This window comes from Panulirus ornatus, chromosome 3 (assembly GCF_036320965.1).
Source record: "Panulirus ornatus isolate Po-2019 chromosome 3, ASM3632096v1, whole genome shotgun sequence".
Classification (NCBI taxonomy): domain Eukaryota; kingdom Metazoa; phylum Arthropoda; class Malacostraca; order Decapoda; family Palinuridae; genus Panulirus; species Panulirus ornatus.
In genome coordinates, this window is record NC_092226.1 from 61651161 (window position 1) to 61670153 (window position 18993).

General features: G+C 43.0%; 1 protein-coding gene across 1 annotated transcript; it reads right to left on the bottom strand.

Moving 5' to 3' along the window:
* Positions 1-1680: 1680 nt before the first annotated feature.
* On the bottom strand, positions 1681-3538 carry LOC139759843 (uncharacterized). The gene is made up of 4 exons (XM_071682348.1): positions 3236-3538; positions 2885-2980; positions 2254-2361; positions 1681-1899 (listed from the first exon to the last, which is right to left on the bottom strand). Exons 1-4 carry the CDS (start codon positions 3493-3495, stop codon positions 1851-1853), a joined length of 513 nt encoding a protein of 170 aa, XP_071538449.1. The 5' UTR covers positions 3496-3538; the 3' UTR covers positions 1681-1850.
* Positions 3539-18993: the final 15455 nt, after the last annotated feature.

The following is an 18993-nucleotide window of genomic DNA, read 5'->3' on the forward strand; positions in this document are numbered from 1 at the left end:
GTTGAGAACAGAAGGACTGAATCTTAAAGGGGAAATTCTCTCGTGGCCCCCTTCTCTATTCCTTCTGGAAAATTAAAGACAGGATTAGAGGATTTCCAGCACCTCGCTCCCTCCACTTTTAGTCGCCTTCTACGACTCTAAACTGGGAAATGAAGCTGCGGCAGCGATATAACGTCTACAGCAGCAGCTAACTTGTGCACACTGACAGAATAAACTCACAAGTGGCTAGTGAACTTTGACATCAATATGAGCAAAGTGTTGAACAATGTCAGTACAAACAAAATGGACAATCTATGGTACGAACTGCGTTAAGCGACATGACTTGAATGATGAATGAGACTTAGTTCTTATAGTCTCTGGTGATTTAGAGCCATAACAACTGTGTAGCAGCAGTAGAAAAAGGCCATCAATTTTTTTTAGGGCCCTACAAGGGAGGGCAAGAAAATGTATACCTACCTTTGACAGTTCAATGTTGCGTCCCTAGCTTGATCATCAAGCTCAGATTCGGTAACCTTGCTTGGAAAGGAATGAAAATATAGATGATTGCTGGTGTTTGATACGAAATCCAACGAGAGTCGTCCACACGACAATATCTTGTCTACCATCTGGAAGGAGAGGCTTCAGATGTGATCTAATTCAAGTACTCAAAGTCATATAAGGCTGAGACGGTCTTGAACTCAGCAGATGTTTCACACTAGATTGCAGTGATGTCTCACACTAGATCACAGTGATGTCTCACACTAGATCACAGTGATGTCTCACACTAGATCACAGTGATGTCTATACTAGATCACAGGGATGTCTCACACTAGATCACAGTGATGTCTCACACTAGATCACAGGGATGTCTCACACTAGATCACAGTGATGTCTCACACTAGATCACAGTGATGTCTCACACTAGATCACAGTGATGTCTCACACTAGATCACAGGGATGTCTCACACTAGATCACAGTGATGTCTTATATTAGATCACAGTGATGTCTCACACTAGATCACAGGGATGTCTCACACTAGATCACGGTAATGTCTCACACTAGATCACAGTGATGTCTCACACTAGATCACAGTGATGTCTCACACTAGATCACAGGGATATCTCACACTAGATCACAGTTATGTCTCACACTAGATCACAGTGATGTCTCACATTAGATCACAGTGATGTCTCACACTAGATCACAGGGATATCTCACACTAGCTCACAGTGATGTTTCACACTAGATCACAGTGATGTCTCACACTAGATCACAGTGATGTCTTACACTAGATCACAGTTATGTCTCACACTAGATCACAGTGATGTCTCACACTAGATCACAGTTATGTCTCACACTAGATCACAGTGATGGATACGAAGTGTTGGGAAAACATTTCTACTTCGAGTGAGACAAAAGACTTTATCTTCAGCGGGATTTTGTTAACATGTACAAAATTCCTTACTAGTGACACGATTTTCACCTCCGTAGTTAAAGGCATTTCTCATGTCATCTCTGCTCTTCTATTCTCCACAGATTATAGGATTCGACTCCAACAAACATGTTCACAAGGAGTGTGTGATCTGTTTCTGTTCATATTACTTTGTCTTGTACCACATTTTTTTTCCCCGAGATATGTTGAGTAATTAACGAAGTGATGATCACAGGAGGAGAGGTAATGATATTAAGGAAACACAAGATAAAGACGTCCATTTTATTTCGTAAAGAAATTCTGTTGATGATGCGTTGGGTTACGTGGCCAGGTGAACGTCCCGGACCCGCGTGATGTTGTTACACTTGATGTCTTCACAGTCAGTTGTCATTTTCTACTTTTGGAAAATAGCGTAAATCACAATTTAGTCCCGGGTGTCTACTTCCGGCCGAATGAATGGGAAAAGCCGACTCCGAAACTGGTGGACCTAAAAGAAAAAAGAATATATATATATATATATAGAAATAGATATCCCTAAATGTGTGTGTGTGTGTGTGTGTGTGTGTGTGTGTGTGTGTGTGTGTGTGTGTGTGTGTGTGTGTGTGAACATTCTCAAGAAATATATTGCCCTATTCATTTCTTACTGGAAAGAAAATGATAAATCAGATAATAACACACAGGTAAGGGCTGTAGCAAAGGCATGTACGAGAAAAGGACACTGAGACGGCCAGCCATGTCTTAAGTGGCACCTGAGTGTGAACCGCTAAACTCAGAGGGACAACAAGAAGGATGCAGTGAACAGTGATCATGGTGAAGCCTGACAGGTCTGCAGGTGACTCACCTGCCACCAGTGCCACGGTTGTGCTGGGCGCCCACAGAGAAGGCCGTGTTCCTGTTGGGTCTGAACTCGTATCCGACGCTAGCGCCAAAGTTCCTGTTTGTATTAAATCTGCAACGAATGAGATAGGCCACATTATTGATCCAAATCCAAGAAAAAGAAAAGATAATTTGATTCCTCACGTAAGCAATGTACTATTACAGTGAGGTGGGTAGTGCAATGTAAGTTTGTGATGTGAGGCGTGTCTGTACGTGAGCTGAGGTTGTTATTCTGAAAGTGTTCAGAAAGACAACATCTTCCACAGTTCACACTGAGGACACTGGCTGTCTGTGTACATCTTACACTGAGTTGAGGTTACCGTCAAACGAAGGATTATCATCTGACACATCACCATAGCCAGACTGAGGCGTTCTACACGTTACCTTCACTAATGGGAGACACAAATCCTCGTCTATGTACTGTGTAAGTTTTCATTCTATCGTTGGTTTAGACTAAGTACATGAAGAATGCCAATGAAAGTTTAAGTGCTGAGCCAATGACTGTACTGTGGCCTGATGACAGAGTGTTGGAAAGGCTGTATACGTCGGGTGTGTCCAGACTACAGTATTAGAGACGCACCAGGTGTCTGACTTACCCGGGAACTCTCGTGCGGTCGTAGTTGACACCGCCGGTGACGGAGTGTCTGTTGAAGGTACGACCAATGTTGACGTGTGCACTGTCACGTCGGCCGCTGGGGAGAGAGAGGAGACAAAACTTGGGTTATATCATGAAGTCATGTCTGGCTTAAATGTACAGCTTAACTCTCATCTGTGATTTGTTCTCATATTTCTAACTGTATTTCCCGCGTGGCACCGTCAGAAACAAGCTGCCTGTGGCCTCAGCCATTTAGGGAGACTCACATGGGAGACAAATGGGGGCAAGTTGGGTATGAGGAACCTAGAGGGCTACGCTAGCATGTGAGGTGCTCCCGTCCCACTCAACTTACCCGCCGCCAAGTCTCTCGGTGTTGAAGCCGCCAGACAGACGCGTCTGTCGCTTCCTACGCTCATGAACGGTGAGTTCCTCGTCAGGGTATTGAAGTAGCTCCTCTTGTGCCTGTTCCTCTAGCTGGTACGGGTCCAACTCCCACTGTTGTAGTGTGGGATCCTCTCCCTGTGTGGAGTCCTGCTCCTCCGTGGAGTCAGACAGGGGTTGTGCCGACGCCACAACCAGCAGCAGGGCAGTGAGGGCGAGTGTTGTCTTCATGTTTCTGAGTGAAGGTTGGTGAGGACAGTGATGGCTGACGCTGAGATCCGTCATGATATATACCCTAGCACACCCGGGTGCTGCGGGAATTACCCAGGACCAACCTCACCGGCCGCCGGACCTTTACGACACAACTCAGGGTTTTCGGAATTCTCATTTTCTTCCCAGGATTAGAGAAAACGTTTCACGTCTACGGCAACCAAATTGCTCGAGGAAATGAAAACTTTACTGGAGACATTACTCAGACAAAGACAACAGCTGGTAAAGGACATAACTTGTTTTTTTTTTTAGACTTGTTGAAAAAGTGTTCTATTCTTTCGTTGACAGTAAGTTCACAAAGACTACTAGACCATATGGTGACTCCTCTCAAGGCTTTTTTGTTCGTGATAGTAGAAAATATCAAACATACGGAGATCAGTGTGGTGAGGGTGAGGAGAGAGTGAAAAGAAAAGTAATGGCTGAACAATTTTTTTTTTCTTTTATTTGCTTTGGAGGTTTCATCCACTGACGAAAGCCCACAACAAGGCCGGGCCTTAGGTGAAATGTAGAGAGGTTAATGAAAGGGAAAAAGAAGAGACAAGGGAAAGTATTCACGAGTTTTGGGGAAGTGAAAAAAACTGTATTTCAAAATGTACCACAGGTCATACTTTATTGGGGAAGACATGAGATGGTAGAGAGCTCCAAAATTTCGAGGTGTAGGGAAAGAAACAGCTGTAAAATCTATAATTATGGAAATCAGAAATAACACCAGTCGTCGATCTGAAGCGAATATGCCTAACGTTATGATGGTAAAAAAGAAAAGAAAAGAATATGGAGCATTTCCTTCACATCCGGTTGACAACTCACTCTAAATATCAACAACGATTTTAGGAGAAAATAAACATCTTATTTCTGAAGTCAAATGCTTACTTATGAGTGTGTGCTTCCATTACGACAAGTGAAAACAAACTGATCTAGTGACTTGATGCAAGTTGTCGACACTTTCGATAACTCTGGATACCTTTAGTACATAACTTCGTATCTCTCTCTGGTCTAGACTACAGACGATAAGGACGTGTAAGTAGGAGGCTCTTACAGGATATGTTTCACAATCTGGGAATCTTCTCGGTAACTCACCGCTCAACTCAGTCCACTGGATGATTTGTTCTCGATCATGGCGACCAAAGCCGTACATAGTGATCAAGATGGGGACGCACGAGAGTGGCTAAGGTCTACAAGAAGATCCCGTAGGAAGCTTTGTTGGTGAATATCTCTTGATGCTGCATCCACCAGCCTCTCCTCGACGTCGACCACCTCCTCCCTAGCAACACCACCCCCAGTCCCTAACCCCCAGGGATGAAATAATCACCAGTCAACTCCAAAGGCTCTCCCACGGGGGAGAGAACCTGCATATAACACTCTCTAGACACATAACGTCAACTGAACACATCAGAAACACCATACGTATAACAAACCAGATCATCTTTATCCACTTAGTAAGAGGAATTGATTCATCGTGACTTACAATATATGCATATGTCTACCAGTAAGATAATAGATTATTTTCACTTCTTTTTTCATGAAAGTTGAAATACATACAACTGCCTGGATGATGTAGTGGCCACAGCACGTACTTACTCCCTCCAATAGTACAATATGACGTATCCTGCTGGTGTAGTTATTGATGACATTGTAAAATAGCGTCTCGTAATCTCATGAATTATTACGAGTTTTAACACACCTTTGTGTAGTTCTTAACCCATCCAGTGTTGTTCTTACAACCTGTCCTGGTTGTAGATGGCTCACTACTAATGCCAAGCCTTCCACAACAGCAGGTGTAATGTGCAGCTGTCACTTGGTTCATCTAAATGTTGACAAGGGTTAAAAGGTGTGGATTCCAACAGTTGTTAATCTACCCTGTTATCAGTATACATGAATGACCAGCTCACAAAGTACAGTTACATTTGTCATGCACATACGCTCACCACACACTCCCACCACACACTCCCACCATACACTCCCACCGCACACTCCCACCAAAGCACACATATATATACATACACATAAAGAAGTGCCTGTTACCTAAGAACGTAGCACATGAAAAACACGAAGAAACTAATACCCATCTTAATAGAGTAGATTATGTAAATTTATGCAGAGAGGCCAAGAAACTTACGCGTCAAAGTAAGCGTTAGTTTGAAGCGTATATTGCTGAAAATACCGATATAAACCTTGAAAAGTTTTATAATTAGATTAGAAGCAGGAGATTCGTTAGCCAGTCAATTGGTGCATTAATTACGGAAATGGGTGACTTGGATCAAGACAACGAAGCCATGAAAAAGATTCTAAATATTACTTTGTTCTGTTCTTTGCTTCTGTATTGATAACTAAAACACGACTCAGGTCCTGAATTCAGTTCCATTACTGAGCAAAAACTTCTGCAACATACATAAAAGCTGAGAATATACTATCAGCGCTAGATGGAATAAAAGTAAACAGAACGGAAGGCCCAGATAGCTTATACCCGAAGGCAACGAAAGAAGTGAAAAGATGAGATAGTGTGACTTTTCACTGCTTTACTCCATTAGGTCACTTGCTAAGGGGAAAGTTCCAAGGAAATGATAGTTTGTCAGTGTGACACTAGCGTTGAAAATAGGTAATAAATCACTGCACAGAAATCATTGTCCAATTAGTTGAATGCCTATAGTTGATAAGCTTATGAAAACCATCATTCGGTATAAAACTGCAAGCCAGTTAGAGGACCAACACTTTACAAGCGATTCACATCATAGTTTTCGACGAAACGATTCCACTAAAGTTCCACATAGAACAAAAGTTGAGAAACATGGTATAGATTGGGTTGTTTTCTGTGATCAGGAAATGAAACACGACAAGTTCCCAAGTGCACTTTCGAGTAATGATCGCATCATCGGGGTGAGACACAAGAAATATAACAGTCAGTTGATATACAACGAAGAGACGTGGTTAGGACGCCATCTGGAAAACAGGTGACTCCCAAATGACGTCCTAATTACGTCTCTTCGTTGTACACAACTGACTGTTATGATTCATTCTTGTATCTCCCCTGATGATATGATCATTACACGAAAGTGCACTTGGGAACTAATCTTGTTTCATTTCCCCGTGGATAAGAAAGGAATTTAGTTGATCACGCGCTCATTTGTGATGTTTTTCAACATATATATACAGATAGAGTTGTTCGGAGGAGGGTGGATGTGATGGAAATGAGATGTTTGAGGACAATATGTGGTGTGAGGTGGTTTGATCGAGTAAGTAATGAAAGGGTAAGAGAGATGTGCGTTAATAAAAAGAGTGTGGTTCAGAGAGCAGAAGAGGGTGTTTTGAAATGGTTTGGTCACATGGAGAGAATGAATGAGGAGAGATTGACAAAGAGGATATATGTGTCAGAGGTGGAGGGAACGAGGAGAAGTGGGAGACCAAATTGGAGGTGGAGACATGGGGTGAAAACGATTTTGATTGATCGGGGCCTAAACAAGCAGGAGGGTGAAAGGCGTGCAAGGAATAGAGTGAAGTGGAACGATATGGTATACCAGGGTCGACGTGCTGTCAATGGATTGGACCAGGGCATGTGAAGCGTCTGGGGTAAACTAAGGAAAGTTTTGTGGTGCCTAGATGTGGAAAGGGAGCTGCTCAGTCTGCTCTCTCAGCCACACTCTTATCATTACCACACATCTCTCTTACCCTTTCATTACTTACTTTATCAAACCACCTCACACCACATATTGTCCTCAAACTTCTCATTTCCAATACATCCACCCTCCTCCGCACAACTCTATCTATAGCACACTCCTCGCAACCATGTAACATTGTTGGAACCACTATTCCTTCAAACATACACATTTTTACTTTCCGAGATAATGTTCTCGCCTTCCACACATTCTTCAGCGCTCCCAGAACTTTCGCCCCCTCCCCCACCCTGTGACTCATTTCCGCTTCTATGGTTCCATCCGCTGCCAGATCACTCCCAGATATCTAAAACACTTTACTTCCTCCAGTTTTTCTCCATTCAAACTTACCTCCCAGTTGACTTGACCCTCAACCCTACTGTACCTAATAACCTTGCTCTTATTCACATTTACTCTCAGCTTTCTTTCACACACTTTATCAAACTCAGTCACCAGCTTCTGCATGTCTTACCCGAATCAGCCACCAGCGCTTTATCATCAGCGAACAACAACTGACTCACTTCCCAAGCTCTCTCATCCACAACAGACTGCATACTAGCCCCTCTCTCCAAAACTCTTGCATTCGCCTCTCTAACAACCCCATCCATAAACAAATTAAACAACCATGGAGATATCACGCACACCTGCTGCAAACCAACATTCACTGAGAACCAGTCGGTTTCCTCTCTTCCTACACGCACACATGCCTTACATCCTCTATAAAAACTTTTTACTGCTTCGAACAACTTGCCTCCCACACCATATATTCTTAATAACTTCCAAAGAGCATCTCTATCAATTCTATCATATGCCTTCTCCATATCCATAAATGCTACATACAAATCCATTTGCTTTTCTAAGTATTTCTCACATAAATTCTTCAAAGCAAACACCTGATTCACACCTCCTCTACCACTTCTGAAACCACACTGCTCTTCCCCAATCTGATGCTTTGTACATGCCTTCACCCTCTCAGTCAATACTCTCCCATACAATTTCCCAGGAATACTCAACAAACTTATACCTCTGTAATTTGAGCACTCACCTTTATCCCCTTTGCTTTTGTACAGTGGCACTATGCATGCATTCCGCCGATGCTCAGGCACCTCACCATGAGTCATACATACATTGAATATCCGTACCAACCAGTCAGCAACACAGTCACCCCCTTTTTTAATATATTCCACTGCAATACCATCCAAGCCCGCTGCCTTGCCGGCTTTCATCTTCCGCAAAGCTTTTACTACATCATCTCTGTTTACCAAATCATTCTCCTTAACTCTCTCACTTGCTACACCACCTCGTCGAAAACACCCTATATCTGCCACTCTATCATCAAGCACATTCTGCAAACCTTCAAAATACTCACTCCATCTCCTTCTCACATCACCACTACCTGTTATCACCTCCCCATTAGCCCCCTTCACCGATGTTCCCATTTGTTCTCTTGTCTTACGCACTATATTTACCTCCTCCGAAAACATCTTTTTATTCCCCCTAAAATTTAATGATACTCTTTCACCCCAGCTCTCATTTGCCCTCTTTTTCACCTCTTGCACCTTTCTCTTGACTTCCTGCCTCTTTCTTTTATACATCTCTCAAGTCATTTGCACTATTTCCCTGCAAAACTCGTCCAAAAACCTTTCTCTTCTCTCTCACTAATAATCTTACTTCTTCATCCACCACTCACTATCCTTTCTAATTTGCCCATCTCCCACGCTTCTCATGCCACAAGCATCTTTTGTGTAAGCTATCACTGCATCCCTAAATACATCCCACAAATATGAATGTTTTTTTTTTTTTTTTTTTTTTTTTATACTTTGTCGCTGTCTCCCGCGTTTGCGAGGTAGCGCAAGGAAACAGACGAAAGAAATGGCCCAACCCCCCCCCCCATACACATGTACATACACACACCCACACACGCAAATATACATACCTACACAGCTTTCCATGGTTTACCCCAGACGCTTCACATGCCTTGATTCAATCCACTGACAGCACGTCAACCCCTGTATACCACATCGCTCCAATTCACTCTATTCCTTGCCCTCCTTTCACCCTCCTGCATGTTCAGGCCCCGATCACACAAAATCTTTTTCACTCCATCTTTCCACCTCCAATTTGGTCTCCCTCTTCTCCTCGTTCCCTCCACCTCCGACACATATATCCTCTTGGTCAATCTTTCCTCACTCATTCTCTCCATGTGCCCAAACCATTTCAAAACACCCTCTTCTGCTCTCTCAACCACGCTCTTTTTATTTCCACACATCTCTCTTACCCTTACGTTACTTACTCGATCAAACCACCTCACACCACACATTGTCCTCAAACATCTCATTTCCAGCACATCCATCCTCCTGCGCACAACTCTATCCATAGCCCACGCCTCGCAACCATACAGCATTGTTGGAACCACTATTCCTTCAAACATACCCATTTTTGCTTTCCGAGATAATGTTCTCGACTTCCACACATTTTTCAAGGCTCCCAAAATTTTCGCCCCCTCCCCCACCCTATGATCCACTTCCGCTTCCATGGTTCCATCCGCTGACAGATCCACTCCCAGATATCTAAAACACTTCACTTCCTCCAGTTTTTCTCCATTCAAACTCACCTCCCAATTGACTTGACCCTCAACCCTACTGTACCTAATAACCTTGCTCTTATTCACATTTACTCTTAACTTTCTTCTTCCACACACTTTACCAAACTCAGTCACCAGCTTCTGCAGTTTCTCACATGGATCAGCCACCAGCGCTGTATCATCAGCGAACAACAACTGACTCACTTCCCAAGCTCTCTCATCCCCAACAGACTTCATACTTGCCCCTCTTTCCAGGACTCTTGCATTTACCTCCCTAACAACCCCATCCATAAACAAATTAAACAACCATGGAGACATCACACATCCCTGCCGCAAACCTACATTCACTGAGAACCAATCACTTTCCTCTCTTCCTACACGTACACATGCCTTACATCCTCGATAAAAACTTTTCACTGCTTCTAACAACTTTCCTCCCACACCATATATTCTTAATACCTTCCACAGAGCATCTCTATCAACTCTATCATATGCCTTCTCCAGATCCATAAATGCTACATACAAATCCATTTGCTTTTCTAAGTATTTCTCACATACATTCTTCAAAGCAAACACCTGATCCACACATCCTCTACCACTTCTGAAACCGCACTGCTCTTCCCCAATCTGATGCTCTGTACATGCCTTCACCCTCTCAATCAATACCCTCCCATATAATTTACCAGGAATACTCAACAAACTTATACCTCTGTAATTTGAGCACTCACTCTTATCCCCTTTGCCTTTGTACAATGGCACTATGCACGCATTCCGCCAATCCTCAGGCACCTCACCATGAGTCATACATACATTAAATAACCTTACCAACCAATCAACAATACAGTCACCCCCTTTTTTAATATGAATGTATATATATATATATATATATATATATATATATATATATATATATATTTTTTTCAAACTATTCGCCATTTCCCGCATCAGCAAGGTAGCGCTAAGAACAGAGGACTGGGCCTCTGAGGGAACATCCTCACCTGGCCCCCTTCTCTGTTCCTTTTTTTGGAAAATTAAAAAAAAAAAACAAGAGGGGAGGATTTCCAGCCCCCCGCTCCCTCCCCTTTTAGTCGCCTTCTACGACACGCAGGGAATACGTGGGAAGTATTCTTTCTCCCCTATCCCCAGGGATTTATATATATATATATATATATATATATATATATATGTATATATATATATATATATATATATATATATATATATATATATATGCAATACCTTAGTATGATATCTAACTATCATACACAAGTTATGTTAGTTATTATGACTCATAATTGAGGCACTACGTAGCTGAAAGCATTCGTGGAGCCTGTGGCATCTAACAGGTGTTTGGATCCAACCAATCATCCGTTTGATGTTTCGAAGCATATATCATTCGAAGCCTAGGTGTTGTTTGCACTTCGGTTGGTGGTCTGCCGACATTCACTCCACGCACCCCGTCACCAACTGTCAAAATGAACTCGACGAAGATTGCTCAACACGGATGCATCGAGGGCATAAGAGATTCCAACCTAACGCTATCAGAAATACCACAAGAGCTGGAGACATCTCGCACGACAGTGTATAAATGGTTAAGAAGATGGGATGAAGAGAAACGAAGAGAACATCTCGATGGTCGGTCATAGTCAGGACGCCCCAGAGAAACTACTCCAGCTCAGAATGTAGCTATACGTGGAGCAGCTGCAGTAAGCCCCTTCAGTAAATCCCTTCACGAATGTTGTCGCCATTAGGGAACAGCTACTCCTAGGTCGGTGAGGAAGAAGCTACACGAGTCTGGTATACACCATCAGACGTCCGCTATCAAAGAAAAGCTCAGTGAGCGACACAGATAACACCGACTTTGCTTTGCCCAACAGTACACAGACGAGGGCTTGGACTTCTGGGCGCGTGTCATTTGGTGTGATGAAAAGTCCTTCCCTTCATCATCACTTGGGAAAGTTCATTGGTGGAGCAGAAATGATGAAAGATAAGAATATATTTGTAGGATATAATTGCAGAGACGACAAAATACTGCAGGGTTTCACAATTATTCATCTATTCCTTTGCTTAAGTCTACTAGGATATTACAGTATCAGTTACGTTTTCTTTCGCCACGCAGTGCTTATGGTTACTAAGAATATTGGTTTACTTTTAAAGATATTGCACAGCTATCTTTTCAACCCTGTTCCTACCCTTCTCTACACGAGACTCTGTTGGCAACAGAACAAGATAATATTATAACATGCCGTGAATGCCAGTAAAATATAATCTCTCCTACTTACTGTCCATCGGTTTATCAGTTCTTCTCTTGTATGTATTATTGATGTATACTGAATAACAGAATAATCAATGTGAAAGAAAGTTTAAAGCAGTTATGCGCGCTACAACATCTATGAGGTGGCCAGGAGCGGTCGCGTCACTGCCAAATATGTGGGGCTGAATCTACCTGCACGGGGTAGGTGAACTGGTTGACATCGAGGGACGTTTAACTGCAGACAAGTGTATAGAAATACTTGGAAAAAGTCATGCTCTGCTCGGTGTGGACCTACGCTCTACCCTACACGGAAAGGATCATCTTTATGCAGGACAACCGCCCCATACACACGGCCAGGATCGTTAGACACTGATTCCAAGATCAGAGGAATGTTGGATCCCTCGAATGGCCAAAGCAAAGCAAGCGATCCCAATCCTATTGAGAACATATGGCAAATTTTGTTAATGTGTGGGGCGTGAACAGGAACGAACATCGGATTAACTGGTACTGCACACCAAGATGGAGTGGGAAATCCTGAGGAGGAAGCCTGATCTGGTGATTAGGCATGTGCTTCTGTTCCCGAAGGGCTGCGGGAAGTAATTGAGATGTGCGGAGGCTGAACTGACCACTGAGTGTGGGTCTGAAATGTAAGCTTGAGAGCATGGCAGAGTCTGCGTGCATGTTTGAGTATGTTTGTATGTACAAGTGTGGGTAGCTACGACTTGTGATAAACATGGTTTACCTTCTCTTATTGACACCTGCTTGTCATATTTGGGACAACACAAATTTACATATGAATAAACTTTCCCTTTGCAGTGTCTACCATATTGATAAATGTTAAGGAGAGCCAACCGTGAACTATAGCTACCTATGATAAGTTAAAGAAGGTCGTAAAACTCGATATTCTGAGGTAAATCGCATCATAAGCAATCAGAAACCAATATTGCAATAATACAGCTAAGTCATAGCATGAATACAATGCTGGCGAAGATTACTCTGCAACTTAAGTTTGGGGAATATTGTTAAATTTGTTGGTTGCGTGTTATCCGTATCATTTCATGCAAACGTCTGTTAAACGTTTAAATTAACGATACATTATGAATGTAATCAGTTCAGGAAGGCTATCATTCATGATTATTCATCGTGTAGATCCATTTTACGCTTCCACTGCGCTTATGTTGCCCCCAGGAGACGACCGCTGAGCCATTCAGTCTGCTTGTTGAGTGGAAAACCTGTTACGGTGTGTATAGATGTGACCTCTCGTGAGAGAAGCATAATAATGTTGCCCACCTTCAGATGTCATTTCCATCAACATAGGCAACATAATCAAACATGAGGAAACGCGATGGTGGTGATTACTGCTTAGAGCCTAAGTCTGAATGAAAAACAAAACATTTACGAGAAACAAAAGCTGGACAGAGAAAAAATCGTCACGTCAAATATTATTTATTTAGTTTTTACTTTGCTTTGTCGCTGTCTCCCGCGTTTGCGAGGTAGCGCAAATATTATATAACTGGAAATACTCGTCTGCTGATAACCTCATCTCCTTTATTCGATGGATAACCCTTTTTGATGGCAGATTGCTCCCAGTTGTCAGTAAAATCGTCTGCCGTTAAGTATAGAAATATATCAAACGGTTTGCCGTTTTCGTTAAAACCTTAAGAATATCTTAACCAGTTGGAGCTACGATTTTAAACTCTTTTATGGTATTTCATACGAGTGAAATTGCCTGAGGTAATACAGAACATACTATAAACCGTGTGTGGGTGGCACTTTTAGTCATCCTCATGCTTAACAAATTCACTTTTCGCTTGACAAAATATGTGCAAAATGCAATTACAGTAACTCGTTAACTTTCCCCAGGATACGTAACTTTTCCTTTTTTTTTCACAGTAACCGACACAGCATGGACAATCTTGCCCAAATCTGAGGCCGTTATCAGATGAAAAAGAAGAAAAAAATAAGGGCAAAAAGGCGAAAATAGGCAGAAAAAGATGTAGTTTATTAGTGCTCCTGCAATGTTTATAGACCTATATGGCTCTTTAAAGTTATAAAGGTCGTAGCAAGAGGGAAGGCAAAAGAGGGAAGAGAGTGCTAAGACCGGCATTGCAAGCGACTTTAGTATTTTACTTTAGCTAACACCAGACTATTTGACTCAGACTGTCGCTACATGATTATATTCATCATATGGTAAGCCCCCGCAGCGAAAGTGTTAACCCTAAATGTGTAAAGGAATTGAAATCGTCCAGTATAAAAGAATAACAAGTCCATCAGCTTTTAGGAGTTAATCATCGTAGTGTGTCTACTTTTAACTTATGAGTGCGGTCATTTGCACTAACTTAAAAATGCACTCGCCCCCAGAAGGCTTCATCAGAATTTCATTGACTTTAACTATGGGGCGACGGATCGCCGCTTTATCTACGCAACATTTTCAATACATTACCTCTCCGTGAGGCTAGCTGGTAGGAGAGTACTCGTGTGAGGCTAGCTGGGAGGAGAGTACTCGTGTGAGGCTAGCTGGGAGGAGAGTACTCGAGTGAGGCTAGCTGGGAGGAGAGTACTCGTGTGAGGCTAGCTGGGAGGAGAGTACTCGAGTGAGGCTAGCTGGGAGGAGAGTACTCGTGTGAGGCTAGCTGGTAGGAGAGTACTCGTGTGAGGCTAGCTGGGAGGAGAGTGCTCGAGTGAGGCTAGCTGGGAGGAGAGTACTCGTGTGAGGCTAGCTGGTAGGAGAGTACTCGTGTGAGGCTAGCTGGGAGGAGAGTGCTCGAGTGAGGCTAGCTGGGAGGAGAGTACTCGTGTGAGGCTAGCTGGGAGGAGAGTACTCGAGTGAGGCTAGCTGGGAGGAGAGTACTCGTGTGAGGCTAGCTGGTAGGAGAGTACTCGAGTGAGGCTAGCTGGGAGGAGAGTACTCGTGTGAGGCTAGCTGGTAGGAGAGTACTCGAGTGAGGCTAGCTGGGAGGAGAGTACTCGAGTGAGGCTAGCTGGGAGGAGAGTACTCGTGTGAGGCTAGCTGGTTGGAGAGTGCTCTTGTGAGGCTAGCTGGTAGGAGAGTACTCGTGTGAGGCTAGCTGGGAGGAGAGTGCTCGAGTGAGGCTAGCTGGGAGGAGAGTACTCGTGTGAGGCTAGCTGGTAGGAGAGTACTCGTGTGAGGCTAGCTGGGAGGAGTGTTCGTGTGAGGCTAGCTGGTAGGAGAGAACTCGTGTGAGGCTAGCTGGTTGAAGAGTTGTAGGGCGAGAGGGTAGAGGTCCTAAAACGAATGTTTTGTGTCAAGGCCACAATTTGTATTCATCATGGATAGAACAAACATCAGTTTAGGAACAACATAGATATTTTCACCAGTTGAATGAAGAGAGTAACAAAAGATTAGTGTGGATGTCCTCAATGAAACTCTGTTCGTCTTCAATGGTCCAGCACCTTGGATTTCCTGAGAACGTAGGTAAGTGATGAAGATTATTAACAACAACGTCGTATTTCAGTGATAACGCATGTAGACGAAGGCACTTATGAATATAGTATTTCCTTTGATACAATCAAACATTTGAGGCTTCGGTCTCATAGTGAACCCATGAGAAGCCGTGGACTACACATATACTTTTAGTAGCGCAGTGCCCTGAATATGACTCATGATTCCTAATACAACTAATAAAATGTGTGTAAAAGATAGATATCATACAAACGTATTACACACACACACACACACACACACACACACACACACACACACATATATATATATATATATATATATATATATATATATATATATATATATATATATATATATATATATAAATAAAGTGCGTAAGACAAGGGAGCAAATGGGAACTTCGGTGAAGGGCGCAAGTGGGGAGGTGATAACAAGTAGTGGTGATGTGAGAAGGAGATGGAGTGAGTATTTTGAAGGTTTGTTGAATGTGTTTGATGATAGAGTGGCAGATATAGGGTGTTTTGGTCGAGGTGGTGTGCAAAGTGAGAGGGTTAGGGAAAATGATTTGGTAAACAGAGAAGAGGTAGTGAAAGCTTTGCGGAAGATGAAAGCCGGCAAGGCAGCAGGTTTGGATGGTATTGCAGTGGAATTTATTAAAAAAGGGGGTGACTGTATTGTTGACTGGTTGGTAAGGTTATTTAATGTATGTATGACTCATGGTGAGGTGCCTGAGGATTGGCGGAATGCGTGCATAGTGCCATTGTACAAAGGCAAAGGGGATAAGAGTGAGTGCTCAAATTACAGAGGTATAAGTTTGTTGAGTATTCCTGGTAAATTATATGGGAGGGTATTGATTGAGAGGGTGAAGGCATGTACAGAGCATCAGATTGGGGAAGAGCAGTGTGGTTTCAGAAGTGGTAGAGGATATGTGGATCAGGTGTTTGCTTTGAAGAATGTATGTGAGAAATACTTAGAAAAGCAAATGGATTTGTATGTAGCATTTATGGATCTGGAGAAGGCATATGATAGAGTTGATAGAGATGCTCTGTGGAAGGTATTAAGAATATATGGTGTGGGAGGAAAGTTGTTAGAAGCAGTGAAAAGTTTTTATCGAGGATGTAAGGCATGTGTACGCGTAGGAAGAGAGGAAAGTGATTGGTTCTCAGTGAATGTAGGTTTGCGGCAGGGGTGTGTGATGTCTCCATAGTTGTTTAATTTGTTTATGGATGGGGTTGTTAGGGAGGTAAATGCAAGAGTTTTGGAAAGAGGGGCAAGTATGAAGTCTGTTGGGGATGAGAGAGCTTGGGAAGTGAGTCAGTTGCTGTTCGCTGATGATACAGCGCTGGTGGCTGATTCATGTGAGAAACTGCAGAAGCTGGTGACTGAGTTTGGAAAAGTGTGTGGAAGAAGAAAGTTAAGAGTAAATGTGAATAAGAGCAAGGTTATTAGGTACAGTAGGGTTGAGGGTCAAGTCAATTGGGAGGTGAGTTTGAATGGAGAAAAACTGGAGGAAGTGAAGTGTTTTAGATATCTGGGAGTGGATCTGGCAGCGGATGGAACCATGGAAGCGGAAGTGGATCATAGGGTGGGGGAGGGGGCGAAAATCCTGGGGGCCTTGAAGAATGTGTGGAAGTCGAGAACATTATCTCGGAAAGCAAAAATGGGTATGTTTGAAGGAATAGTGGTTCCAACAATGTTGTATGGTTGCGAGGCGTGGGCTATGGATAGAGTTGTGCGCAGGAGGATGGATGTGCTGGAAATGAGATGTTTGAGGACAATGTGTGGTGTGAGGTGGTTTGATCGAATGAGTAACGTAAGGGTAAGAGAGATGTGTGGAAATAAAAAGAGCGTGGTTGAGAGAGCAGAAGAGGGTGTTTTGAAGTGGTTTGGGCACATGGAGAGGATGAGTGAGGAAAGATTGACCAAGAGGATATATGTGTCGGAGGTGGAGGGAACAAGGAGAAGAGGGAGACCAAATTGGAGGTGGAAAGATGGAGTGAAAAAGATTTTGTGTGATCGGGGCCTGAACATGCAGGAGGGTGAAAGGAGGGCAAGGAATAGAGTGAATTGGAGCGATGTGGTATACCGGGGTTGACGTGCTGTCAGTGGATTGAAGCAGGGCATGTGAAGCGTCTGGGGTAAACCATGGAAAGCTGTGTAGGTATGTATATTTGCGTGTGTGGACGTATGTATATACATGTGTATGGGGGGGGGGCCATTTCTTTCGTCTGTTTCCTTGCGCTACCTCGCAAACGCGGGAGACAGCGACAAAGTATAATATAAAAAAAATATATACATATATATATATATATATATATATATATATAGATAGATAGATAGATAGATAGATAGATAGATATACATATATATTCTATTACTAATATGCTTTGTCGCTGTCTCCCGGGTTAGTGAGGTATCGCAAGGAAACAGACGAGAAAGAATGGCCCAACCCACCCACAAACACATATATATACATACACTCCACACGCACATATACATACCTATACATCACAACTTTTGCATACACAGACATATACATATATACACATGCACATAATTCATACTGTCAGCCTTTATTCATTCCCGTTGCCACAACGCCACACATGAAATGACACAACCCCTCTCCCTGCACGCGCGCTAGGTAGGCCTAGGAAGAGACAACAAAGGCCACATTCATTCACACTCAGTCTCTAGCTGTCATGTATTATGCACCGAAACCACAGCTCCCTTTCCACATCCAGGCCCCACAAAACTTTCCATGGTTTACCCCAGACGCTTCACATGCCCTGGTTCAATCTATTAGCAGCACGTCCACCCTGGTATACCGCATCGTTCCAATTCACTCTCTTCCTTGCACGCCTTTCATTCTCCTGCAAGTTCAAGCCCCGATCGATCAAAGTCTTTTTCATACCATCCTTCCACCTCCAATTTGATCTCCCACTTCTCCTCGTTCCCTCCACATCTGACATATATATCTTCTATGTCAATCTTTCTTCACTCATTCTCTACATGTGACCACACCATTTCAATACACTCTCTTCTGCTCTCTTAACCACACCCTTTTTATTACCACACATCTCTCTTACCCCTTCATTACTTACTCAATCAAACCACCTCACACCACATATTGTCATCAAACATCTCATTTCCAGCACATCCACCCTCCTCCGCACAACTCTATCTATAGCCCACGCCTCGCAACCATATAACACTGCTGGAAACACTACTCCTTCAAACATACCCATTTTTGCTTTCCAAGATAACGTTATCGACTTCCACACATTTTTCAACGGTCCCAGAACTTTCGCCCCCCTCCCCACCCTATGATTCACTTCTGCTTCCATTGTTCCATCCGCTGCCAAATCCACTCCCAGATATCTAAAACACTTTACTTCCTCCAGTTTTTCTCCATTCAAACTGTACCTAATAACCTTGCTCTTATTTACATTTACCCTCAGCTTTCTTCTTTCACACACTTTACCAAGCTCAGTCACTCACCAGCTTCTGCAGTTTCTCACACGAATCAGCCACCAGCGCTGTATCATCA

Excerpts from the sequence above, each read along its gene's own strand:
- LOC139759843 (XM_071682348.1), bottom strand. The coding sequence starts at position 3,495 with ATGAAGACAACACTCGCCCTCACTGCCCTGCTGCTGGTTGTGGCGTCG. Across the intron at positions 2,981-3,235 it reads ACCGAGAGACTTGGCGGCGG|CGGCCGACGTGACAGTGCAC; the intron begins GTAAGTTGAGTG and ends CTCTCTCCCCAG. Across the intron at positions 1,900-2,253 it reads AACCGTGGCACTGGTGGCAG|GTCCACCAGTTTCGGAGTCG; the intron begins GTGAGTCACCTG and ends TTTTTCTTTTAG.